This window comes from Simochromis diagramma, unplaced genomic scaffold (genome assembly GCF_900408965.1).
Source record: "Simochromis diagramma unplaced genomic scaffold, fSimDia1.1 OVJJ01000107.1, whole genome shotgun sequence".
NCBI lineage: Eukaryota > Metazoa > Chordata > Actinopteri > Cichliformes > Cichlidae > Simochromis > Simochromis diagramma.
The window spans coordinates 2,824,900-2,852,751 of record NW_024387209.1 but is presented as its reverse complement, the minus strand read 5'-3'; the positions used below and the strand labels follow the sequence as shown (position 1 = coordinate 2,852,751).

Below are 27,852 nucleotides of genomic sequence, written 5' to 3'. Positions count from 1 at the left end.
TTTCCTCTTCATTTATTCATGAACACATTTTCAGACAGGTTTTTCACCCATGTTTGGCGACCACCGCCGCCCTCTGGTGGTCAAAGTGCGAAACCACATACTTTTCCCTTTAATTTTTTTTAACTGTTGCCAGAAACAGATGGATGTTTGTTTGTTTGTTTGTTTTTTTTGTTTTTTTAATTACAAAACAAATAAACAGAAAAGCATTTTTAATTTTTTTTTTATTTTCAGCTTGTACCCAATAGTTGGCATGAAGCCTACTTTATTTGATGCTAACATAAATGAGCTGTGTTTATCTGGATATCAGCTGTTTAAACTTCACTGACCTGCTACAACGAATAACCAGATTGAGAGGCAAGCTAAAGCAAATTACTTCTGTTAATATACTTTATTGATGATGGTGATGAAGTTTTATTTGTCACTTGCAGTTGCCTGCAGCAAAACTGGACCCATTCCAACCACACATACATTTGTGCTGTCTGTCTTTGCATTGTCTCCTTATAGTCTTCTGTTAGCTTACCAGAAAGGTTCCAGGTCATCTGTGACTCCACTGAGCGCATTTAGAATCAGGTGGTTTGATCTTTTTAATCACATCTTCATTTGACATTACAAATAAACGGACAGGAGTGGAGAAATGTCTGACTCTTCCAACATGAGCTCTGAAATCTCTGCAGCATGCTGCAGGTGCTTTTTTTCAGTGAGAAATATTAGCACAATTGGCAGTGAAGTAAATCAGTCTGAGCACTTGATTTTAATATTCCAATTCCTTTAATTTAACACACCATCAGTTGTGTTTGAGGGATCAGAACAATAAACCCTGAAAGACAGCCTCTCCAGATGACACTTTCAGCTCAATTAGCTGCAGACTAGGAATTTGTAGACTTAAAGATAAGAAGCACTTTAAGCTTTTCTAAGAAGGTGTCCAAACATGTCAAACATAATGTAGCTGGAAGTGAAAAGTTAAAAAAAAAAATGCCCATGAGAAAAGTGATCTGGAAAGAGTGTGTCTTAAAAAATAGATATTAAGGTCAACTTTTGATATCTTTTCACATGAAAAATTAAACAACACAGAAAAATTAATTCAGTCACATCAGCGATTATGTAGGATATTAGTATTATATAAATTAAATTAATTAAAAAATAATTTACCCCAGGGATCAATAAAGTATTCTGATTCTGATATATATATCCTGTAGACAGTACCTGTTATTGGTTTATAAATGTATTTTTATCCATAATTGAATAATTGTGTGTCTTTTGTCTTTCCTTTAAACATTTAACAAACATTTTTTAAGACTTTACAGTAAGTTTTATAATCAGTATGTTTGATATATGCCGCCCTCTGGTGGTCACAACGCGTAACCACATTGGGGCCTTTTATTTTGAAGTGTCAGACCGGATGTTATTTCCATATGTAATTTCTCTAGATGGATTATAGAGATTGACAGACCACGTGACTTTCGCGCATTGCATGCCGGGAACTCGTGGCAAAACAATCCAAGTACCTGCATCAAATGCAAGCATTTGCAGCACTGCAAAACGTTCATTCTTCGATTCCAATAAATTCTTGCTTTTTCTTTGCCCCCCAAAAAGGTATGTACAAAACGAAGAGAACAATGCCGGTCCGTACAAAGACAGACTTGATGAAAAGTCAAAGAAAAGATACGAGGAAAAAAATCAAACCAGTGAAAGGGTCAGACCCTTAGGAGCACACAGAGGGACAAAATACGTTAGCGTGCTGCCCAACTTTCACCACGCTCATATTTATAATTATACGCTTCTTGGAGTGAGTGCATACACTCATGAAGTTTAGTAACTTCAGGTCACTGCAACAAGCCCAGGTACAGTTTACCGACGGATGGGTACAGGACCTTGAAATGCACCGTGTAGAAAGTAAAGACCATCGTACGAACAGAGGTAAGTTTACCAGCCTCACAAATCGTCTTCATAAATACACATTCGTTAACCGTTTATTAATATAACCTTTGAGCTCAATGGTAATTAATTAGTAGTGGAAATAATTTCTGGTAGCATTACAGAAATGTAGCAGTGACAATAATATTGTATGCTGTAATCGTACTGGGCAATTAGTGATACAGAACAACTGTTTTATCCTGTGAATAAAAGTATATATTTTTGTCAATGTACCATGGTAATAACAGAAGCGAAACACAATATTGTGTCAGGACAATTTACTATTTATGCACAATAAACAAAGGAGCATAGCGTGACAATTTCTGTTCAGCGCCAGACTTGCTTGTAACCTATATCACCAATTATGTTAAGAAAAATGACGTATTAACTACTACAGCAGACTGACCTTTGTGGAAATGCTTGGAGCAGACTAACATGTGAGCTGGAGTGTTCTGGGACGTTATATTTTGTCTTTGAATGGCTGCAATCCAGTCGCCTCTTTGTTACTTCGGAAACATGGCTCGAACAATTTCTCTTCAACGACGTAATCCGATAACAACCGATCTCTTTACCCGTCGGCTTCCCGTGGCTGTCATGCGACCGGCTATTGCAGTTAATAATACAACAGCTTCTTGCCATTTTTTGTGTTTCTTTTTATCGCTGTATAACTGATTTCAATTGAAAGCCTGCGTGCGCTAGTACCTCTTGCCACGAGTTCCCAGAATTCTTTGCGGTTTTACCCCTGAGTGACGTCACATTTTCAATCTCTATACACATGCAGTTGTCCATTAGAGCAGCGGTCCCCAACCCCGGCCCTGGGCCTCGGGCCGGTATTGGTCCGTGAGTCGTTTGGTACCGGGCCGCGAGAGTTGAGGCTCAGGTGTGAAATGTATAGTTTTCAGGGTTTTTAATCGGTTTTCAGCGTTATTTTGTTATCGTTTACTCGGTTTTCCTGGGTCTTTTCACGTGTGTTATGAATAAATTTTCTTTTTTTCGGTACCAGTACTAGTTTTATTTTGTTGTATTTATCCGCGACACCTTAAAGGCCAGTCCATGAAAATATTGTCGGGCATAAACGGGTCCGTGGCGCAAAAAAGGGTTGGGGACCGCTGCACTAGAGGGCAGGGAAAATCCTGTAGTTTATGATCCACGGACATAAAGTCAAAGAGGATACAGCGGTGTAATTCATGTGATCAGCGGCTGTTTTACTCTTTAAACTTTACTAACACTTCTACAGAAAGTAATCTGAGGTAGCAGTGAAGCTAGCTAGTGGTAGTTACAACTAAGCTTCAACTGTCATCCTACTGTCTTCGGGTTAGCTTGTGCCAGTTAGCGAGAGCTAGCTTAGACGGCTGAAAGAAAATTTTTTCACACATTAACATCTTCAGCCCATTGTCACACATTAATGTTTTAAACAGTATCAGATAAAGCCAAGCTGTAGTACTTTGGTCGAAAACAATAACCTTCACTAAAATCGCTAACAGGAAGTAGTGTTTGTGTTGTTTTTCTAAACCTTTACTGTTTTTGTAGTTCCTACTTCTCCCGCACGAGGGCCGTTGTTCTCATAATGATCTTATTACCAGATCCGATGAAGTAACAATGAGTTTCTTTCTGTTTTTTAATAGCAGTATATTTTTTATGTTGTTAAACAGGCTGTATACAACATTTATTTATTTTATATTTAACCTCATCATAAATAATGTTCTCACAAACCTGAATAAAGTGATGTGTCACATTCACACAGATCAAACTTGTCTTAAAAAGCAGGTGACCCCTCAGCTGTCCTATAAAAACACCTGCACCTCCTGCAGCATGAGCCAAACAGCGTTCACCAAAGAGCAGACAGATCTTTGTTGCCATGAAAACCTCTCAGACATAAAGGTTTCTTCATCCTGTTTTAACAGAAGACATGAATACTGAAACACCGAATAGAGTGTCGATGGTACTACATACGGTGTGTATGTGAGCGAGTGCTGACAAATGTGCATTATTCTACCAAGTCCAGCAGTAAATATTTGTAGGGAAAACAAATTTAACAGTAAAGAAAAATATTTAAAAAATAAACTACAAAATTGAGCCACCCTAACAGGAAAAAGGATTTCCTTCATGCATTAACATAATTTAATGCATGCAGGTCACCTCTGGCTCTATAACAGCTGCTGATGTTCAGAACTGTCCTGGGTGCCCTTTAGAGGAACCAGAGGAGACCTCAGTACACACCACTCACACCTCTTTGTCCCATAAAAATATTCATAAGAGAACTCTGTCCCCTCAGAGGAAGCTGCCTCTGATCGCTGAACAGGTTGCGTCTTTTAGTCCACAGACTTTCACGTGCTGACGTGTCATCAGCTGAGACGCCAAATCCAAATTTCATCAAATTTTGATGCCGGGCGAGCAGCTCACGTGGCTGTGTGTGAGAGGGTGAACCATGAAGTGATTTCATAGCTGTTGAGGTACAAGGTGTCACACAGAGAGGAAGGCTGTGCTCTGCTTTGTGATCTTTGAGTTCTGGTCCTGGTTCTTGCTGATGCGGTAGAAGTGCTGGATGCACCCGGACCGAACCAGCAGCTGCACAAAGTCCTCGTCATGAGTGATGATCAGCAGCTGGAAGTGATGCTGCTGAGAGCGAGTCCTTATGATCCTGGAGAGGACAGAGGAGACAGAGAAGTGGAGAGGATTCAAGAAGCAGCCTGAATAATGCAACAGATGAAGCTACGACTCTGTAAGGTCTGGAGTGTGTTTAATGTTTGTCTTGTCAGGCTATCTTTGAGATCTTTCATCCATTTATTATAAGTTTGTACTTTGAAGCTGTGAGCTTTTATTTACACCGTCTGCTTTAGGGAAAGTCACAAAGTCAGAGGTTCAGCTTTAGGCTGAACAAACATCAGGTTTCTCTGGGTAACACATCGTTTGCATGCACTGACTCTACGAGAGCGTCTGCCAGGGACTCGATGTTCTCCCGGTCCAGGTTGGTGGTGGGCTCATCCAGGGCCAGGATTCCACAGTCAAGACAGAAGGCCTCTGCCAGAGCGAGCCGGATGATCAGGGATGCCAGCACCTAAACACACACAGGATCAATCCATCCAACTAAACAAGAGTTTAAGTGACGGAGGCGCTGACACAGAAAATCTTTTAAATACCTTCTGACCGGCACTGCAGCGCCCTCTCATATTCACGTCTGCGTCTCCTCTCATCATCACTACTCTGTAGTTGTAGCTCCTCCGCCTCTCCGACCTCTCCTCCACCTCAGACCTGATCTCGATGTACTCGATATCTGCAGAGGAGACACGAGGTGAAGACCAAACACTCACATTTACCCACTGAGCAGTTTTCTGGTGATCAGACGTGTAAAATGTGTCTGAGACGTCTGGATCACACTCTGCTGTAGTTTCATAGATACAAGCACGTCTTCGATCACTGAGCTGATTTTTGTCTGAGGGGGTCAGTGAGATGCACCTTGACCCCTATAGGTGCTGCGCCACAGGTCTCTGATGTTCTGGTTGATCTCATCCATCTTCATGCTGTGGAACTTCACGATGGCTCTGTGGAAGCAACAGAGAAACAGAAACTCTGGTGACCTTCACATGGTTTCTGTCCCACACTGATGATCAAGCGATGACCTGCGGTAAACTTACTGATCTAGAGCCTCTTCGTAGAGTTTCAGGTCTTTGCTGAGCAGCTGTGTGGTTCTCATCTCAATCATCTTGTTTCTGTGGAGCTCCTCGGCTTTGCCATACTGATCTTCCTCCAGCTGTTTGCTGCAATCAAAGGTTCAGATCAGAGATGAGTGAAAGTGAGTGAAGGGCTCTTGTTTCATGTGCTCATGTGAACTTTCAGGGAGAATCAGGGAATTTCTCAGCTCTGTCAAGGCTCCACACTCAGCGTGGAAGGAAGAGTTTTTCTAGTGTTTTGCACGTTTCACATGTGATGTTGAATACTGAAAATTGTCGCCTTTATTGTGTGAATCATGTCGTATAACCCTGAGATACCCGAAGTACTCTGGGTTACAGCGATGAATTATGGGAAATGTGTTTAACCTTCCTGTCGTGTTTACAAATAAAAAAACTCATAAATATTGTGTTTTACATCTGATTGCCTGGAGGCCTTATGACATCCTCCACACTATGCACTTGAACATATAAAAGTGATGAGCACCTCTTTCGTTGGTGTTTTAATCAACTTTGTTACATCTGTGGTGTTCCCGGTCAAAAGCCCACCATAGAAAATGAATGGGAATCTACCCCCCCTGTTGGCCTCTGACCCCCTGAATGGGCCACTGAATGACAAAATGAACGACCCATTGACCCACCCACTGAACTGAATTTGGTGGTGAAAAATGTTTCTTATGTCAATTTAAGAGCTGTTAAAACTGACCAGTCAATTTTGACTGGCAACACTAAAGTAAGGGGGTGGGGGTGAACACAACCAGAGGGTTAAGTCATGAGCACAAAGTCAAAGGAATTTTATTGATTTCATTGTTGTTTTAACATTGATCACTGAAATGATCTTATTTTAGGTACAGGGCTGTGAAAAGGTTTGAGCCACTGTCCAAAGAAACACTCTGAAAGACCTTAAGAAAGGTCACTGTTGCTCCAGAGCACGTTAACACATTACACAAGCTTTGCTCCTTAGAAGTAAAATATAAAGAAATGACAGGTGGCTCAAGACTTTTGCACAGTGCTGTATATCTGTGTCAAAGTAGAAGTGATTGCTTAGCAGAAAATGTGACTGGGTATGAAAATAAGTTAGCAGACAGAGTAAATGTGGAGCAGAAGGTGGTGGATCGCAGCCAGTACACAACCTCACAGTACTGTAGAGGCAAAGCCAGCGATTCCCTTTGTGCAGCATTTGGTGACAGCAAGGAAAAAAGCCCTTAAGAGGAAGAAAAGTCCAGCAGAAGCAGGCTGAGGGTGTGCAGCAATCTGCTTTAACCTGATATGGTGAGAGCCGAAGAAAGAGCAGCGTAACAAACCTGTATTCCAGTATCTGCTCCTCCAGGGGTTTCTGTGCGCCCTGCTCCCGACTGCGCTCGCTCTTCAGTTCGGCCAGCTTGCTTTCCTCTTCCTCATGTTGTCTGGACACCCACAGAAAGACACATGAGGGTAAAAAACTGAGTCTGACTTGGCCCTGAGTAATCTTTACCACCTGAGGTGTGACACTGCTGCTTTAGCAGAGGCTGGGGCTGACAGTGCAGCAGTCTCACCGCTGAAGCAGCGAGACTTGCATGTAGCTTAGATCTTCCTGCAGAGCCTCACGTTTGGCCGCCATGTTCTTCAGCTTATTAACGTGCTTTCTCAAGGTCAGGTTGTCCCATAAGCAGCGCTCTTTGACCTAAGGAACATTTCAATAATGGCAGCATTGAAGTCAGTGAGCACACAAAGTGTCAGTGTGATAATAAAATAGACTTTTTTATGCTACATTCTTCACAAGAATTTGGATGTTGAAGAAGTTTTTCTGCAATTAAAGGACAACGAGCCCAGAGTTTCCTCATAGACTGTATATAAAAGATGAATGTAGCCACTGTGACGTCACGATTTAGTAAAGAAATCAAAGTTTTAAAGGCTTCAGTAGAGTTATTAAACTCCTGGCATCTCCCTTTTTTAGCAACAAGCAAGAGTGACGAGCAAGCTGTGGATCTGGCTGAGAAACAGGGCGATCGTGGCTCAAGAGTTGGGAGTTCGCCTTGTAATCGGAAGGTTGCTGGTTCGAGCCCCGGCTTGGACAGTCTCGGTCGTTGTGTCCACCAGTAGGCACTTGACCCGTTGCCTACTGGTGGTGGTCAGAGGGCCCGGTGGCGCCAGTGTCCGGCAGCCTCGCCTCTGTCAGTGTGCCCCAGGGTGGCTGTGGCTACAATGTAGCTTGCCATCACCAGTGTGTGAATGGGTGAATGACTGGATGTGTAAAGGGACTAGTTGTTAGGGACGAGTAAAGCGCTGAGAAACAGCAGCGACCTGTCAATCAAAAGGTAGACCCGCCCTAATGCATTCCCTGCTTTATCAGCCTAATGAAGACCATAATTTACAAAAATATTTAAAATAAGATTCTATTCAATAAGCTTTAAACTATAAACTCAATCAGGAAAGAGTCGCCCCCTGCTGTTCATTAGAAGCAATGCAGGTTTAAGTCACTTCTGGACTGATTTCATGGGGCTAAAACCATCTTGTATATCCAGTTTGTGGTTTAACTTTTAAATAGATGCAAAGGTGGGTGTGACATCAGCAATGAGAGTAAATAACCCTAAGTTTGAATCAAAACACCGACTCTGATACCTTTTGAGTGTCTATGTCCTGCTGGATGTTTCCCATCTCTGTGCTGATCCTCTCTTTATTCCTCTCAGCCTCTTGGAGCTGAGTCATTGCTGCTCGATACTCTGACTCTTTGTCCTGCAACATTGGCAGACAGATAGTATAAAAAAATAATAAATCAACATGATTACAGTCCACATTTAAAATAAATGGATACAGTTGTGGTGAGATAGTCCTAACTGAAGTGCATATTAGTTAGGAAACTGGTGAAATCCTCTAAACACTCAGGAAAGGTGCTTCAGTGCTTCCTTTGTTTAAACAGAAGCATCAAATCCAGTTTATCCAGCAGCGATCATCACGTTACCTCTTTGTATTTGTCTCTTCCCTCATCAACATATTTAGTGACGTCTCTTTGCAAAGCAGTGATTTCCTTCACTCTCTCCTCAGTGTTACGAATCTGTCAGTAACAGTTACAGCAGTTACTTCATAAACATTCACAACTCTGTTTGATAGAAATGCTCTAAGAACATTGCACACATGATGTTATGTTTTCGTCTTAACCACGGTTCTACGTGCAAATGTATTTTATAACTGTGTGTTATTTGAACTGTGTTGATTCATTGGTTTTGGTTACGAGCAAAGGAACCTGACAATGTGCAGCAGATAGAAAGAAGGACACGTTCCCACTAAAAGAGCATGTATGCATCCACCTTCTTCTGCTCTTCTTCCTCTCTCTGCTTCTTCTGCTCCACCAGCTTTTGCTTTTCTTGCTGCAGCTTCTCCAGAGCAGCTGATAGAGGGCACAGTTCTTCATTTCCCTCCTGTTCGACCACAAAGTCAGAGGAAAAAATGCAACGTTAAATATTTGTTTCCACTTACAGAGAAATAAAAATAGGTAAATGAATAATAATAATAAATAAATAAACAGCACCCTGATCTCTGTGGTTAAGGCCTCCATCCTAGCAGCGATCTCTGCACTCAGCTCCTCCAGGTGCTGCTGCTTCTGTTTGTCTCTGATCAGCTGAAGCTGCTCGTCTCTCATCTCTATCGCTGCACTTTTCAGCCTCTGAATCTGCTCCTGCTGGTCCTGGATCTGTTTATGTTTACGCACAATTGTGCTGTAAGCTGCAAGGACACAAAAGGCCAAAGGAAAGGAAATCATGCTGCAATGCAGAGACGCAGATATAAAAGATATGAAGTAAGTCCAGTTTTTACACAGTTTGTAAAAACTGTCGTGGGTTTCATGGGAGAAATCAAGGGTCGGAGTTAAAATCAGGGCTGAAAACAGAGCTGGTTGTCTTACTGGTGTCGAGCTGGTCCTGAGTTTCATGTTTGTCCTGACTGAGCTGCTGAAATGTGTTGTCCAGGTTTACTTCCTGGAGTTTGGATGCCTGCTGATCAATTTTCCTTTCCACCTCTTCAAGGTTTCTCTACAGAGAAGGAAATCCAGATCTCATCACTTTTTATGTACTTTCTAAACTTGATTCTTTGTCATGAAAAAAGCACAGATGTGTGCAGGTCCTGGCTGTGTCTGGCACATGTGGTGAGAAAGAATGAGACAGACAAATGTTTGGTACCAGGTATGAGTCCATGAGGGAAATGCCCTGCAGGCAGTCTTTGGCTTTTTCCTCCTCAGACCTCAGGACGGCGAGCAGAGCCTCCTGCTCCTCCACATCACCCTTCAGCCTCTCAGCTTCTCTGTCCACAGTCTGCAGCCGCTTCCTCAATGCTGGCAGCTCATTTTCCTGAAACTGCACAATGGCCTCCCTGACATGAGACATAAAAGAGAAAAATCAATGAATCGACAGTGGATTCTTCGTTTTTATCTCTTACAAAGAAATGAGGACAGACTGGACTGTTGGTTTGACACAAACGTCTCTGACACTGTACCTCACAGGCCTGAGAGCCACTATCTCCTCTCTCCTCCTCTCTGTCCTCTCCAGGTCCTGCTCAGTGATCTTCAGTTTCTCTGGCACCAGGTGTAGTTTAGACTGCAAGACTCTGACGACTTCCTGCACCTCAGACTCTGAGGGAAACGATCGTCGGCACACGGGGCAGCAGGGCTCCCTGTGCTCGCTCAGCTCGCTGATGAACTGGGTGTACACCACTTTAGTTCCAGCTAGTAGAGCTAAACCAGGACAGAAGCAGAAAGAAGGACACAGGAATCATGTTTATTCATATGGATACTACATTAGGAGGCTTAAAGAAACAGTTCTCTTCTAAATGGTGCTTGTCCTGTGGTGCTTAGAGCTTCATATAAATAATAATAATTTAGAAGCAGTGTCTCATGACAAAAAACCAAACATTTTTGTGAGCAAGTAGAAACTACAGGGAGTGCAGAATTATTAGGCAAGTTGTATTTTTGAGGAATCATTTTATTATTGAACAACAACCATGTTCTCAATGAACCCAAAAAACTCATTAATATCAAAGCTGAATGTTTTTGGAAGTAGTTTTTAGTTTGTTTTTAGTTTTAGCTATTTTAGGGGGATATCTGTGTGTGCAGGTGACTATTACTGTGCATAATTATTAGGCAACTTAACAAAAAACAAATATATACCCATTTCAATTATTTATTTTTACCAGTGAAACCAATATAACATCTCCACATTCATAAATATACATTTCTGACATTCAAAAACAAAACAAAAACAAATCAGCGACCAATATAGCCACCTTTCTTTGCAAGGACACTCAAAAGCCTGCCATCCATGGATTCTGTCAGTGTTTTGATCTGTTCACCATCAACATTGCGTGCAGCAGCAACCACAGCCTCCCAGACACTGTTCAGAGAGGTGTACTGTTTTCCCTCCTTGTAAATCTCACATTTGATGATGGACCACAGGTTCTCAATGGGGTTCAGATCAGGTGAACAAGGAGGCCATGTCATTAGTTTTTCTTCTTTTATACCCTTTCTTGCCAGCCACGCTGTGGAGTACTTGGACGCGTGTGATGGAGCATTGTCCTGCATGAAAATCATGTTTTTCTTGAAGGATGCAGACTTCTTCCTGTACCACTGCTTGAAGAAGGTGTCTTCCAGAAACTGGCAGTAGGACTGGGAGTTGAGCTTGACTCCATCCTCAACCCGAAAAGGCCCCACAAGCTCATCTTTGATGATACCAGCCCAAACCAGTACTCCACCTCCACCTTGCTGGCGTCTGAGTCGGACTGGAGCTCTCTGCCCTTTACCAATCCAGCCACGGGCCCATCCATCTGGCCCATCGAGACTCACTCTCATTTCATCAGTCCATAAAACCTTAGAAAAACCAGTCTTGAGATATTTCTTGGCCCAGTCTTGACGTTTCAGCTTGTGTGTCTTGTTCAGTGGTGGTCGTCTTTCAGCCTTTCTTACCTTGGCCATGTCTCTGAGTATTGCACACCTTGTGCTTTTGGGCACTCCAGTGATGTTGCAGCTCTGAAATATGGCCAAACTGGTGGCAAGTGGCATCTTGGCAGCTGCACGCTTGACTTTTCTCAGTTCATGGGCAGTTATTTTGCGCCTTGGTTTTTCCACATGCTTCTTGCGACCCTGTTGACTATTTTGAATGAAACGCTTGATTGTTCGATGATCACGCTTCAGAAGCTTTGCAATTTTGAGACTGCTGCATCCCTCTGCAAGATATCTCACTATTTTTGACTTTTCTGAGCCTGTCAAGTCCTTCTTTTGACCCATTTTGCCAAAGGAAAGGAAGTTGCCTAATAATTATGCACACCTGATATAGGGTGTTGATGTCATTAGACCACACCCCTTCTCATTACAGAGATGCACATCACCTAATATGCTTAATTGGTAGTAGGCTTTCGAGCCTATACAGCTTGGAGTAAGACAACATGCATGAAGAGGATGATGTGGACAAAATACTCATTTGCCTAATAATTCTGCACTCCCTGTATTTTCTTTCAACTCTCTGACTACCTCTGCAGAAGGAAGCGTGCATCAACTGTGACGAGAGCTTCTGACAGCGTGACAGGATGTAAACGTTCATTCTGCACCTCCCAGACGACCTAATGTCACATAGCTGCAGTATTCTTTTGGTTGGTGGATGAAGACAGTAGTAAGAAAATAGATCCCACGTAAAACTGATCGCAAGGTCCAAAGAAGCTACCACTCTTCCTGTTTGAGACCATTTACCTTTTGTCTTGAATATCTCGTCCAGCTCTCTCTGCAGGTTGCTCAGGTCCTGCTCCAGATCTCGACTGCTGCAAACATTCAAGAACTTCTCTTCATCTGTGGCTAACTGCAGCTCCTTCTTCAGCAGCTCAGCAGTAATGTGGCTTTTATTCTGCTCATTTGATGCCAAGTCCATTCTGAGATGAAAACCACAATGTAACAGTGGTGAGTGTCGGGAAAAGATCCATCTTAAAAGCATTGTTTTCTACTTAAATGTTACTAACTTGAGCTTTGTAAGTCTGTCCCCGGTGCTGCTGATTTCCTTTGACTTGGAAGAGACCCAGTCCTCCAGCTCTTTCTTGTTTGGAAAGTGGCCCAATAGAGACACCAGATCCTCACAGTGACGAGACCGGATCTGAAGAATCTGCTCCTCCATCTCGGCCTGGAGGACAGAAAGAGGAAAGATGAGAGGGGAGAAGGGAAAGAAGGGAGATGATCAGTAAGAGAAGTAGAAAAGCAGCAGCAAGTGAGTTTAGGTTCCTCATTACTTTGCCCTTTTTCAGTATGTCCATCTGTGTGAGTGCAGCTGTGTGCATGTTGAGTGTCTCCATCTCTTCGTCGAGCTGCCTCTGTGTGCAGTCGAGTTCAGCCTTTTCTTCCTGGAGCTCCTCGACCTCGGCCTTCAGCTCCTCCACGCTGGAGCTCTGAACTGCATCCTCACGCTCCTGAAGAGAAACACACACAAAACACAATCTATGATATAAGAACATGAAAGAGGCTCAAGAGGAGACAAGTGTCAGACAAAGAAGGACGCTTTTGAACTGTGATTCATACAAAGCAGCTGTAACAGAGTCAGTGGTTAAATACATCAAGCTGTAAAAGAGTAGGATCAATGTAGTGTAAGAGACACGCATGATATATCCAGTCTCTGATCCAGAAAAAGAGAATATCAAAGAAATCAACCTGTGACAATTTCACAACCTCAAAAACATCATGATCCGTGTGTGTGTGCATTCTCACCACTTCAGCCAGTTTATTTTCCAGCTCTTGCAGTCGACTACATGAATCCTGCAGTCGTTGCAGCTCTTCTGTGATGTTTTTCAGCTCTTGCTGCTTCTTTTGCCGCTCGTCTCTTTTCATCTCTACCGTTCTCTCCATGTACGTCTTCCTGTCCCTCATTTCATCAACAGACTGCTGCTTCTGCTGCTCCAGTTTCTGCAGCTCTGCCTGATCGAACCAAATATTAAGAGGAGGAAGAAGAGAAGTGAAGAGCACAAATATCTCATATATGATTGTTCAGATGACTTTTTTGCAGGCATCTCTAGCTAACGTGTATTTTATCTTGGAATTCTGTTTTCAGTTAAATTTAATTTTTATCACACCAGATCACAAAAACAGTTATCTCAAGGCAGTTTATAATGTAAGGTAAAGACCTTACAATAATACCGAGAACCAGAGAAAACTCCGACAGATCGGATGATCCCCCTATGAGCAAACACATTGGTGACAGCGGGAAGGAAAAACTCCTTTATAACAGGAAGAAATCTGCTGAAGAACCAGGCTCAGGGAGGGGCAGCAATATGCCATGACTGGTTGGACATTATTTTATCTGTGAAAAATTACACACAAATACTGACAAAAACTGAGAGTGACAGAGCACTTCTTACCAAGAGCTGACTGACTCTCTCCTTTTCCTGCTCCAGCCTGTGTGTGACTTGATGGTAAAAGCTCTCGAGTTGAGAAACAGTAAACGGCAGCTGGTCGTAACCCTCCATCTCCAGACAGGATGACAAAGAGTGGACCTGTGACACAGATGACATGTGAATAAATAAAAGAGTCATTGTGTACTTGTATTAATCCACATGCATATTTAATGTCACTGCTGGCTCTGAGTGATTAAGTCCACCTTAGTGTATTTACAGACTCCACAGAAACAGCTCGATGTCTGCTTTATCCTGACAGAAACAAACAAGTTAAGAAAGAAGAGGTTTTCTTTCTTCTTACCAGGCTGTCGCGGTCCTCAGTGTTCTTAGTGTGACGTTCAGCTTCATGTTGTAGACGAACTGTGGGAAAAAAATGTTGCTAATTCTGTACTGAGGAAACACAGCATCCACCCTGTGCATTATTCCACTTCTAGTATTTTGTATTCTGTCAGTGTACTGAGCGATATATTTACTGTGAAAACATGTCACAACAACAAGACACGACTTAACGAATGACTCGTTACACATATGGTAAAAAGTACATGATCTGATAGGACTGTGCTGATGTTGTTTCTTATCAGTGTTGTTCCAGGACCATCATTACTGACCAATCACATGTTTGTGATGTAAGTGTTGGGAGATGTTTGCTGTCAGGGCTCTTCACCAGTTCATGATTAGTTCATGGTTAACATCGTAAAGGCTCAATTTCAGTGGAAACCTTTTGCTTAAACTGACCCACTACAGAGTTTTTCATGCAGTATGGTAAATATTGTACACAGACAAGAATCAGCAGCTATGAGACCAGAAAACAGAGATTTTTAGATGGGAAACTATACCTGAGAGAGAGAGAGAGCTGTGCATGAAGTGTCATTTTACCGTGATGGAAGCAAAACAGCAAGAGGGAATTCATGATGATGTTTATGTAAAGCGAAATGTGAAGCATAGTTTGGATCTTTTGCTGCTGGTTCAGTCAAATTTGGTTGGAGAGAGACAAAACCTGCAGCTTCATAATCAAGCGCAAAAAAAAAAGACGGAAACACAAAGCGTGGACCCGCCAACGCATCAGAATCTGTGAGATGTCAGCTTTCTCATCCAATGGCGTGTCCGTGTACGTGCCGTCAGTGAGAAAGCCGACATCTCACAGATTCTGAAGCGTCGGCGGGTCCACGCTTTGTGTTTACATCTTTGTGCAGAATCCGTGTATCTGCTCTCATTTACTGTTTTAGCGTTTCGGGCAAAATAAATGTATATATAAAAATTGATTCAGGATTTTAATGAATCGACATCGCGTTATTCAAGCTAGAATTGATTTTAATCGGAAAATTGATAATCAAAACCCACTCCTACTTTTCATACTCAGGTGTGGAGGAAAATGTCAGGAGCTACTCTGGTATATGCAGGTGAGTGAACCTTTTTCTACCAGCAGATCATTCGTTTCTCTGGTCAGTCTCTGGTATTCTTGGTCAAAGGTCTGCAGCTCCTCCTGGTGCTGTTGCAGCTTCTGCTCCTTCTCCATCACTGTCCTCTGGTGGTTATCGTAAGTATGCTGTAGCTGCTCGTCTGAACCCTGAAACACCTGAAACACACAGACAAAGGTCAATGGATTGGAATTGTTCTACAGTTAAATGAATAGGTCTTGAGGTCTGACTCCAGTGGAAACTGCAGTGATGAAAATGTCAAAGAAGTGATCAAGAACTTCCAGAAATGACCCTAGGAGCCTCAGAAACCTAACTTAATTTAAATTTGGTCATTCTTGTTTAAGATTGATCCCACAAAGGAGCACAAAAACCAAACTAAAATAAGCATGACTGCTTTTTAGGTTGATCCCTGGAAATCTTGTTATCCTCTATGGCTCTGTCATGTATTTTGGATCTCTTCCGTTGTGTCATCTTATTTTCCCTTTCAGGAGGTGGAGGAAGTCACAGGGAAGAAAAACCAACGAGTACATCAGGTACTGAGCAAAGATTTTGGACCTGACAGAAAATCACAAAGATCTCCCACTCATGAATCTTTGATCGATTAGTTTCTCTTTCAAGATCATGAAACTTCATCCAAAGTGCAGTATCTTTCAAAGTTTTGTAACTAAAAAGTAAAACATCTCATATTTGTTCAGACATTTTTCACACATTGTGTTACCTCTTCCATAGTTTCCTCCAGCTCCTTGTTGTGCTCCTCCTTCTGTTTCCTCGAGCTGTCCAGAGCTTTGATTTCATTTTCTAGCTTCGTCACATTTTCAAGTTTCATTTTTATGTCGCTCAGCAGTGTCTGCAAAAAATTATAAAACATTAAATAATAAAATACATTTCTTTAACCCCCATTGTTTTTATATTTGTGCTCTCCTGGTATCACTTGCTTACAACATACATATTAATAAGCTCTGCTGCAACTTTTAGATCAGCATGACCCTCAAACTTGTGCCAAGAACAAACATGAACGTTGCTCTGCTGTAATTATCTAAAGGCATTTGAATGAGAACATTCAGCAGAAACCACCTAATCTGTGCCACTGTGCACTTTCAGCTCATTTAAGCTTCCTGTCACGTTCGGGTCAAATCTGACTGATTTACAACTTAAAACACTCATAAATATTGTGTTTTACATCTGATTGCCTCAAGGTCTTAGCATGTCCTCCACACTATGCACTTGAACATATAAAAGTGATGAATTTGTTGAATTTTGAGTGTTTTAATCAACCTTGTGACGTGTTTGGTGTTCCTGTTCAAAAGTGTCCGCCATAGGAAATGAATGGGAACCCACTCACTCACTGAACAACCGACTGAACTGAATTTGGTGGTGAAAAATGTTTGTTATGCTAATTTAAGAGCTGTTAAAACAGACCCCAGGTACACTAAAGTAAGGGGGCGGGAGGTAAACGCAACAGGAGGGATAGGATAAGAGTTATTGTTTGCTCTCAGCTCTGTTCTCCAGATTTGGTTCCCTGAAAATTCAACTTCTTCCCCAAAATAAAACCATTATTTTGATGGGAGTAATTTAAAGGTAGAACCAGTGTGGAAGTGTCCAGAAGTGCAGAAGGAGATGACCGTGAAATGCATAGTGGCCACATTAATCAGGTATTGTTTTTGCTGTCTGTGGGCAGAGTTGGATAACCTTTCACGAATCAAGAGGAGCATCAGTTTTCATCAACATTTGTCCGGGAGGGAGACAGGCCGAGGACGAGCCCCTCAACCCCGGACCTCGGCCCGCTGAAGGTTGAAAGGGATTAGTAGATGCAAGTGGACTTGGATCAGAGGCTAATTTTTCCGACAGAGAATGTAACAACTACTCTGCAACCAGACCTCGTCCTTTGGTCTAACTCCACAAAACTTGCGTACGTCATTGAGCTGACGGTACCATGTGAGGAAGCAATTGAGGAGGGATTTGAGCGTAAGAAGCTGCGGTATGCCAACTTGGCAGCTGAGGCAGAGGACAGAGGCTGGAAGATCAAGGTACGCCCGGTGGAAGTGGGGTGCAGGGGCTTTGTTGTCCTGCTCTAAGTAGTTTTACAACAGCAAAACTGCTGAGAGAGATTGGGGTCAGAGGACAGGCACAACAGCAGGCTAAAAGAGAATTGGCTAACACTGCTGAGAGGACCAGTCACTGGCTATGGATAAAAAGGGCTGACATCACTTGGGCAGCTAAGGCAGTCAGCTAACCGCAATACACATGCCCAGGGCCTGCCTCAACAGGGAGCGTCAAAAGGGTAAAACATAACATTAGAAGTTTTGCTGGTTGACTGATACAGCTGTCTCAGGGCCTCCTGGAGACTGTGCAGTTAATCTCATGGTAGTGAAACTAAAAGGAGGAATGACAGAATAGGAAAGAAAAATGTTCCGCTCTTCTCCCCTCTGCTCTTCTTCCCTTTTCTGGGAGGCAGTGGGGAGGTAGAGCGTACAGCCCGATCCGGCAGGGAGGTGTGGAAGCCAGATCGGGCGCCCCCCTTCCTGCTCTCTTCTCTGCTCTCTCCTATCTTATCTTACTTACTTGCCTTACTTCTCTCTATCACCTTTTCTGTTCCTTTGAAGAAATTAGGCTCCATAAATGTTAAAGAGGTAAGTATTTCTTAGTTGCAGTGAATAGATAGAATAAACTGTAGAAAACTAAAAGAAGAAGAGAAAAACTATTTTAACATAAACCAGTGACACGCTCCGGGGCCTGATCAACCCTGGCAGGGCCTCCTTGGATGAGGGCGTCTAGTGATAATAGCCAAAACACCCGATGAATCCAAGGTCCACTACTGATGATCAATGTTACCTCTAAGCTGCACGCGTGCGCAATTGCGCACTGCTGGCACGGTCTCTGCACACAAAAAAATCTAACCTGAATTGAAATTAAAATTAAAACTTTAACAATTCTGTTTTGCAGTGTTAGTCAGTGAGTGACTGGCTGCTCCCGTATGGGTTTAGAACGATGCCACCTTATCCCATAGTCCAGCCAATGATGCGATTGACATTCGTATATACGCAGCTAATCAACGTCGTTGACAGGCTATGACAGCGTCCTTATGTGCCGACACCGGTGTTTTAGCGAGCAAAGCGGCTGATGTGGAGTGAAGCCACGTTAATGACAACGTGTACAACCATTGGAGATGTGAGCAGGACAGATGGAACAATTGACGGAAAAGTGTGGACTTTATACCAGTTTTTAAATCGTGTTGATAGGCCACGTAAAACCAGAGTTATGATAAAATTTGATGCAATGTTTGGTTTTCTTCCTGAATACTATCATAGTTTATATCTTATATAAAAACTGTGTTTTGTAAGGAAAAGCGCTCTCTGCCTGTGAGAAAAGCCAAAACCAAAAACACCCAGCCTTTTCTATTGGTCGAAAAATGTACCATGTCGACCAATCAAAAAATGATATGGCAACATGGCATTTAGTTTTGTTTAGGAAGGGGGAAGTTTTAGGAGTGACAGCGTGTTTTGAGATGTGAGAGATTTGCGACATAGCGCAAATCTTGTGTAGTTAGTGTGTAGTGTAGTCAATAGTTTTGTTGTGTGTGTCAGAAGAATGAGGCGACTGCTGAATGTTACAGGTGTTACAGGAGTGATACATCTCCTGTTGTCAGGCCTGCAGGTATCAGGCTGTTGTTCTCCTTTATCTCATAGTGGACAGAAATTATTTTTGGAGTGGCACAAATGATTTGTGTGGCATCAAATTTGATGCAGAACAGCTGAATGTTCTGTAAATATTGTGAAATGTTTGTTTAGAAAACGCCTTGGCTGCATTTTAAGTAAACAGCTGCAAAAACCTTTGTTCACAAAACTCAGTAACTTTTTTGAAAAAGTAACTATAAAATGAATTGCCCAGCATTGGTCATTATATACTGTATTTTGCAGACAGAGAGTTAAAGGACTGTCTCCCAGACCACAGACTCAGACTCATAGTACAAGTCAGAGCTTTATATTTTTTCATATATATATGTAAAAGAAAGTTGTGTTTTCAAAATTGGAGTTCAAGTTATTTTTACTTCCAATAGTGCTAACATACTACACAGGTCATGAACAAGACTTTTTAAAATTTTCATTGTAAGTGGGCTAAAGCACTTAATTAAAAGTAGTCTAACATAAATGTAAATGCTGTAATTTGATTATTTTAATTAACCATGTAACTTGGATGGATTTGATGCTGGCGTGACCACAGTGCACACGTCTGCTGTTGCTCACAGTGGTCCAAGGGACCGCTCAGGGGGTTTGTGCGTTCGCTCAGACACATGAAAAATTAGAGGGAACATTGCTGACGATGTGTTCCAAATTTTAATATGAGAATTTAAATCAGATCTCTAATCCCTAAACCTAACCAAGGAAAAATGGCAGATTAGCTTGGGTAAAACAACAAAAGTTGAGGCACACAACGATGTGTGCCGCTGGTAAAGTTTCGGGGGTACTTTTCCTCATAAGAGCCATCCCCCAAGATTTTCTCCATTTAAAGCAATGCATTGTCAGGAACTGTAACATCTAGTCCTTTACTGAATCAGAATTGATTACACTTCATGTGAACAGTTTACAGAAAAGTACCAGAACTTTCTTGCCTGTTTCATGAACCCACCTCAAGTGGATCGATCTGGTTCTTTATGTGCAGGATCAGATCTTGTGAGGCCCTCAGATCAGCCTGTTTTTGGGCTACATTGTCTCTAAGCTGCTGGGCCTTCTCCTTGTTTTTCTCCAGGTAGAACAGCTCTGCCTGACACTGTTCGACTCTCTGACTTTGCTTCAAACGCAGCTCATGCATCTTTGACCTCGCTTTGTTATACCTGTAAGAAAGACAGGACATTCTTTACTTTGTAATATAGGAGCGTACTGGTCAATATTTTTTTAAATCTTTAGTTGGGTTTGAAGTGATTTAATGTGAAAAAAGACACAAATAAGTGTTGGATTTACTTGGTTACATTGAAGATGGAGTCAAACTTTTCTTTGAGAACTCTGTCTTCACTAAGTGGCCAGTTAGACTCTTCCTGGTGACAGAAGATGACGTCGTTCAACACTGACTTTGATACACCCAGCGCAGAAGTTATCTCCTGGTGCAGGTCGCCACACTTAACAGACCTGCTCACCCTCCTTCCATCCCTACAAGAACATGAAGACAGGCACCATATCACCTCAATCCAAATTATACATTTTTAAACATCAGTTAAAACAACTCAGGTTCTTACTTTGTTCTTTTAATGTTCTGCTCTTCACTTTTAAAGGAGTATTTATTTTCTATCAGAGAGCAGGACACGAAGCGTTGGATCTCGATTTGCTCTCCCTTGATGTCTGAGAGTGAGAGCTCAATCTGGGCTCGTACAACTGTCCTCTGGGCGTCCTGCAACATTTATAAAAATGATAAGATTTGTAACTACAGAGGGTGGAGTTTTACTGACATCAGTGACAATAGATGAAAAACAGAATCTAGGGTGAGGGTGGGTTGCAAATCGGCTTGCAGACTCAGCAACTGTAGACAGGCTACAATAAGTCAAGTACAACACCAAATCTCAGATTTTCCGATATGATGTGCCCACACTACAAAATCTACATTCATTATATTGATAAAGATTTTGCCTACAGGTACAAAAGAGGCAGGAGTCTCATGTTCTCAGTCTAACATTTGATTATAGTTTTTTAGATGAACACATTTCTGACAAGACTTTTGTGCTCTTTGGATCTAGTATGAACAACTGAAGCCATAAGGCCGGTAGCTTTGGGAATACATTCAACTTAAGTCAGCATTTTAAAAATAAATATATCTTTTCTATGGTGTCAATATATATAAACCACGTGTTAATTCTGTTGTATTCAAATAATAAAATGTGGTCAACACTTGGAGGTTTGCCTTTCAGTACACAATTTAGGAACCAATGTGTTAAAACAAATAAGTAAGTCATGATGTAAACTGGCCCATCCAACCTCATAATTGCTGTAAAAAAATTCTTTGTACTCTTTGTTTAAGGACATTTTTAAATTCAGAGTCTAATCAGCTAAAAGGAGAGAACTGAAGACAAACCTTTGGATCATGAACAAAAGCACTTCCTTTAGATCCAGGTGGAAGTTCTCCTGATGTCGCAAACTTGAGACATTCAATAATCGTCTAAAAAAATGTAACAGGAAACACAAGTCCCGGTGCACATGGATAAAAACACAAACAACACTAATCATTTAAAAAAAATTAAATATTAAAATCTAAATGATGTATTGTTTGACTTCACAGTCAACTTTTGATCTCATCTGAATGTCCTCATACTGTTTTTCCTGCTCCGTTGGGTCCAACCAGCACAGTCACAGGAGTGAAGAAAGAGATGACCTGTTTGTCTTTGTCTTCAATCCCGAAGCTCCTCACCCCCAGAATGCTCATCTCATTTATCTTTGACATTTTGGCTTTCTGAAAAGAGGAAAACAAACTAAAAGCTGAAGGATTTTGATCAGCAGTGAGACTTTAAATATCAGTGATTTATGAGCATGATTGCTCTTGCTGTATGTTGCCTCTGATGATGTCAGGGTTCCTGGGTCGGTGACCCAGTGTTTTCAGTTCACATTCACTGTTTATCTACTGCCTGTTCCACTTCCTGTTTTATTGTGTTAGCCTTGGTCTGTGTGTATTATGTTCAGTCCTCTTCCCATTATCATTAGTTCATTATGTTCAGCTGTGTACTCACCGGTCTCTCATTATCATCATTATCACCAGTCTGTGTATTTAAGCCCTCGGTTCTACCCATTCAGTGTCGGGTCATTGATGATGTCGTTCAGTTCAGTCGTCCAGCCAGCCAGTTTCTACTTCTGTTCATCCACTCCTTCACCAGTCTTCACCTACCTGCGAGTCCTGCGTTTGGGTTCCTTCCTCCTCGCCTCCACACAACGCCTGACAGAATGACCCGACCCCGCGTTGTGGACCCAGCGGACTCTGAACTTTTCGAGCGGCAGGAGGCAGCGCTCCTTCGCTGGACAGAGGGGCTTCGGGGAAAACAGCGGCTCTTCGCGGAGAGAGAGCACGTCTTCGAGGGGACTCGCCTGGCTCTGGGCGGGCCTCGGAGACGCCGCGTTCCCCCACCTGCTGCCTCAGCTGCACCGGAGCATTCGCCGCGGAGAGTGGGCGTCACAGCCCAAGCTTCGGCCGCTCGCTCTCCCGCCGCTCCGCTCCTCGCTCGCCCGCCAGCCGCTTCACTCTCCAGCCTTTCCGCCTCGCCACGGCACAGCGGCTACGCCTCCCACCTCGGCTCAGCGGAGGCTACCGCGCCAGAGGCTCAGCCGTTTATCCGGCCCGCTTCCTCTTCCCGGGGAAAGCGGCGCACACGCCGCCATAAAACGGACTCTGTTCAGCAACTCCCGGTGGTGAGTTCCAGTGACTGTTTAAATACGACCCGATAGACCTGTCAGTGTCACTCACCCAGTCGTTATTTCCACTCCTGTCAGCCAACCTACGCCCACTCCTGTGCCAGCTCCCAGGAGGAGGGCAGCTGCGACCCAGTCTACCTCCACAGCCGTTCCTGTTTCTCGGGTGGGGGTGACTGGTGTCCAGCTGCCTTCTGTGCCTGTCCCAGTGCCCAGGCTGAGGGCAGCCAGAACCCAGCCTGACCTCCCTGGAGGCTTGAAAGAGCTAACCGGTCCACCTACTACTTCACCCCTTCATCCACCTCCTGATCCAGCTTTTCACGCCCTCGCAGTATCACTGGTTAGGCTAGCTGAGGTGTCCCCAGCTCAGGCACCAGCTTTATTAGCCCAGGCTGCACTGTTGTCCCCTTCACTAGCTCCCTCTTTAGCTCAGCCATTAGCCTCACCGACCTCTGTTTCTCCATTGGTCTCCTCAGTCCAATCTGTCCTGTCACCTCCTGTAGCTCAGTCTGCTCCTGTCCCCCAGTCACCACCTGTAGCTCAGTCTGCTCCTGTCCCCCAGTCACCTCCTGTAGCTCAGTCTGCTCCTGTCCCCCAGTCACCTCCTGTAGCTCAGTCTGCTCCTGTCCCCCAGTCACCTCCTGTAGCTCAGTCTGCTCCTGTCCCCCAGTCACCTCCTGTAGCTCAGTCTGCTCCTGTCCCCCAGTCACCTCCTGTAGCTCAGTCTGCTCCTGTCCCCCAGTCACCTCCTGTAGCTCAGTCTGCTCCTGTCCCCCAGTCACCTCCTGTAGCTCAGTCTGCTCCTGTCCCCCAGTCACCTCCTGTAGCTCAGTCTGCTCCTGTCCCCCAGTCACCCTCCTGTAGCTCAGTCTGCTCCTGTCCCCGTCACCTCCTGTAGCTCAGTTGCACTGTCCCCCGTCAGCTCCTGTAGCTCATCTGCTCCTTCCCCCAGTCAACCTCCTGTAGCCTCAGTCTGCTCCTCGTCCCCCCTCCCCCTCCCCCAGTCACCTCCTGTAGCTCAGTCTGCTCCTGTCCCCCAGTCACCTCCTGTAGCTCAGTCTGCTCCTGTCCCCCAGTCACCTCCTGTAGCTCAGTCTGCTCCTGTCCCCCAGTCACCTCCTGTAGCTCAGTCTGCTCCTGTCCACCATCCTGTTCGGTTCCCAGACCTGCAGCCACAGCACCCAGAGCCAGCTGTGAGCTCTCCTGCTCCTCAGCCAGGGGTTTCCGCACCCGCTGGCCCGGCCTGTCTCCAGCGGAGGCTTCAGCTTCGACCGGTCCGGCCTCGGCCTCTGCAGCGACGCCTGGTCCGGCCCCCGCATCGCCATCGTCTGGTCCTGCCTCGTCTGGTCCTGCACCCACCGGGCCATGGCCGGCACGCCTAACACCGGAGAGCCGCCGTTGCCTTCCGCGCGGCCGGCCCCCTGAACTGCTCCGTCGTCTCCTTCGCCGCCGTTGCCTTCCGCGCGGCCGGCCCCCGGACCGCCTTCGCCTGAGTGGCCGCCGTTGCCTTCCGCGCAGCCGGCCTCCCGAACTGTGTCCACGTGGCCGCCCACCTGACCTGTCTCGGCCTCGGGCCGCGTGGCCGCCCTCCTGGACTGTCTCTGTGTGGGCTCCGTCCTGGGCCCCCTCCGCCCGCCCTGTTCTGGTTCTTTTTCTTTTGGCCGTCGGGTGCCGGCCTTTGAGGGGGGGGTACTGTCAGGGTTCCTGGGTCGGTGACCCAGTGTTTTCAGTTCACATTCACTGTTTATCTACTGCCTGTTCCACTTCCTGTTTTATTGTGTTAGCCTTGGTCTGTGTGTATTATGTTCAGTCCTCTTCCCATTATCATTAGTTCATTATGTTCAGTTGTGTACTCACCGGTCTCTCATTATCACCAATCTGTGTATTTAAGCCCTCGGTTCTACCCATTCAGTGTCGGGTCATTGATGATGTCGTTCAGTTCAGTTAAGTCAGCCAGCCATTCAGTCGTCCAGCCAGCCATTTTCTACCTCTGTTCTGTTCATCCACTCGTTATAATAAACCTTCACCAGTCTTCACCTACCTGCGAGTCCTGCGTTTGGGTTCCTTCCTCCTCGCCTCCACACAACGCCTGACAGATGAGCAGCTATTATTGCAGTAAACAGCGTCAGATGCTCTGATGAATGTAGCATTTACTTTTCTTGATTTCCATACCAATCTGTTACCAAATCTCTTAGTGTATAATAGCATGTATCAAACAGCTGTGTGCTAAAAAGTGAACAAAACTTTCAGCTGTAGTGGCATCAAAAGACTGCAGCAGGAACAGAAAACTCATTTTTGGGAATGCCCACTAAGTAACATAGAAAACAATCAGTTTGTACACAGAGCAGCTCTTTTCCCCACTGTGTCAGAATTTTCTGTTGTCTCTGATGCTCTCTCTGTTCTGTCTCAAAATGGGGCTTTTGTTGTTTAACCCTGCCTTGGACTTGTCATGTGATCACATAGAAATTTCAACACACAGGATACCGACACATGACACCGCAGACAGAAATAGAGATTTTTTTAACCCTTTCATGCAGGAATTATGACAACCTCAATCAGGATTTTTTTTTTCTTAAGTATTTTTATTCATCTTTAGGCATGACAAAAAGATTTTTGAACTATGTGCATGCAGCATGTGCATTTTGAACTTTATTTTTTTTTTAAACATGTACTTTTTTTTTTAAACGTGTGTGTGTGTGTGGTTTTTTTTGGGTTTTTTTTTTTTGTTTTTTTTTAAATGGCAGGGTATGGAGTGACACATCAGTGTCCAATGTAGTGGTTTAAGTGCAAGTATACCATCAACACTGACACAAATACAAGAAAACAGCCTTTGAATAGCTGTCAACTGTAGTGACCACTATGCGTAAAAGGGTTAATCTAGCTAAATGTTTCTTAGCTGAAAGTTGGACATCCTGTCATTTAAAGTTAACAAATTTAAGGAAAATCTGATGAGTGGTAATACAGACTATGCTGAAAATGGTGACACTTATTTACATGCAGTAGCATTGTGATTAAAATATGCAGTCAGCATTTTGTAGCCCTGATTTGCAGTTATTACACAGAAAATATCACAAATGTATCCAGTTACCTTTTTTTTTTTTTTTTTTTTTTCTTTTAGTATTGCTGTAACTTTAAAAGAAATGCTGCGTTGTGCTTTTACTTTGGTAATCATGTGCTAATCAGTAATACCTCTTCTGCTGTTGTTAAACTGAGTGGAGCGGTAGTAAATCTAAAGGTCATAGGGGATGATTCATACAGTGCTTAACAAATTTACCACTCAGTGTAAAGTTTATGCCTTGGTTGCCCTAAATTAACAGCTCTGGTAATTAATTACCTAAATATTTTCTTATGTTTCTTATGGTTAATCCACCAGCATGCATAAGCTCTTGATCTAAATGTTATTTTTAACTCTAACATATAATTATTGTAAGCCATGAATTTTCAAATATATTGTTTTGACAAAATTCTGAAATCATTAATAAAACACATTATCATGATTTTTTTGATTAAGACGTCAGATCACAGATATGTACTTAGATTCCTGAACAGAAAAAATAGTTTTACTGGTTTAATTATATATTTGATTCATTTCTGACTTTACCTTCTCATCAAAACGTTAATATGCCACACACTGTCACATTTGTGGAGAACATATAGACTAACTTTTTCCCCTCACATCTGTAGTTAAGAGCTTATGTTTTTGTTTGTTTGCACCACTGATCTCAACCATTCATAAATTCACGAAATAAAAGCAAAGATGTTTTAGCAGCAAAGGGAAGTTAAAGTATAGAAAGTAAAAGCACAGGTGAAACTTAAATATGCAACGGAATAGTTATTATTCTTGCATTCATGTATATTTTAATGTCCTTCTTCATCTTTAAGTGATTGAGTTGGAAACAGGATATCTTAAACTATTTGGGAAAATGTTTTTAGAAGTGCCTTCAGCTTTGAGATGAATAGGAACTCAGAGATGAGTGCCATGAATGCAAATACCAGACAGTGTCGGACATAACAGGAGAACTTAAACACTGAAATAAATAGATAAGTTTAGATTAGGCGTCGTTATTGTTTAGCAATAAATCAATAAACTGAAAAAGAAAACAAACAACAGCAAGTTTGATCCAAACACAGCAGAGCTCAGAGGATGGCAGATGTTCCAGTGGAAATAATGACACTGGGGGTTGCTTTGTGCAGCTCTTTCAGACTCTGGCAGCTTGCAGGCTGCAGGTTTTCTGGTGTCATGGTTGGGATTTGAAGTGTTGGTGAAGCAGGTTTGTGTGAGTTACAGCTGTATACAGTGCTGATAGTGATTCAAAGGTAATCATTTGACTTTAGGTCCCAGTCTTTGTGACTGAAGCCATCACTGATTCATAGAAACTGTGCACTATTATCAGCTCCCTTCTATTTGGTTTCACTTTTGGTTTGTAACACAGAGAAAAAAAACCCTCATGCTCCCTTAATGCAAAAGTAAACTGGAGAAAAATAATCACCTGGTGAGCAGTTATGGAAAAGTCTTCAACCCTCAGGATGATAACAAAAACACATATACCTTAACATATCGTATATATTATGGTGTACCTCCATAAAGCAATCGAGTTTACATAAGCAAATCTGAAATCTGAAACTTTGCCCTACAGTCACACAGGAAAAAACATTTTTCTGGTCCTTAGTTTCTGTGTAGTTAACAGTCTCATGCATCACTTACCGTCTATATAAACTGTCTACACAATCCTACTGACTTCTATAAAACAGTCAGTTGAAATAATCCGATTAATCAAAAAATCATGGTCCTCCGGTCTCCTAGCTCATATTCTCCTCTCTCGCTCTTTCTCTCTCTGTGTTTCTCTACCCCTCTGTATCTGTTGTCACTAGCCACACCTTGCTTTGTAAAGGCGTGTCTCAGCCTATTTGCACCTGGGTCGATTACCACACCTATGAGAGATTTGGTCATCAGACTGTTGCTTTGCTGTGTGATCATGTGTCACTGTAAATAAACACACTGTACTGAAATCTGCATTTTGAGTACCACTAGCCATGACAAAAATCATCGGGATTTGACAGAAGAATAAAAGAAAGAAT

At 43.1% G+C, this 27,852-nt stretch overlaps 1 protein-coding gene across 1 annotated transcript; it reads right to left on the bottom strand.

The window, feature by feature from the left end:
• Positions 1-2,928: 2,928 nt before the first annotated feature.
• Positions 2,929-27,852, bottom strand: LOC120746023 (DNA repair protein RAD50-like). The gene is made up of 28 exons (XM_040051242.1): positions 27,479-27,852; positions 21,689-21,826; positions 21,452-21,535; positions 20,622-20,773; positions 20,350-20,535; positions 20,018-20,222; positions 16,110-16,238; positions 15,384-15,549; positions 14,275-14,333; positions 13,938-14,072; positions 13,291-13,497; positions 12,819-12,995; positions 12,555-12,712; positions 12,292-12,467; positions 10,050-10,287; positions 9,737-9,926; positions 9,463-9,589; positions 9,091-9,284; positions 8,870-8,980; positions 8,524-8,616; positions 8,184-8,297; positions 7,118-7,245; positions 6,887-6,988; positions 5,550-5,672; positions 5,371-5,456; positions 5,055-5,188; positions 4,839-4,972; positions 2,929-4,555 (listed from the first exon to the last, which is right to left on the bottom strand). Exons 2-28 carry the CDS (start codon positions 21,815-21,817, stop codon positions 4,378-4,380), a joined length of 3,915 nt encoding a protein of 1,304 aa, XP_039907176.1. The 5' UTR covers positions 21,818-21,826; positions 27,479-27,852; the 3' UTR covers positions 2,929-4,377.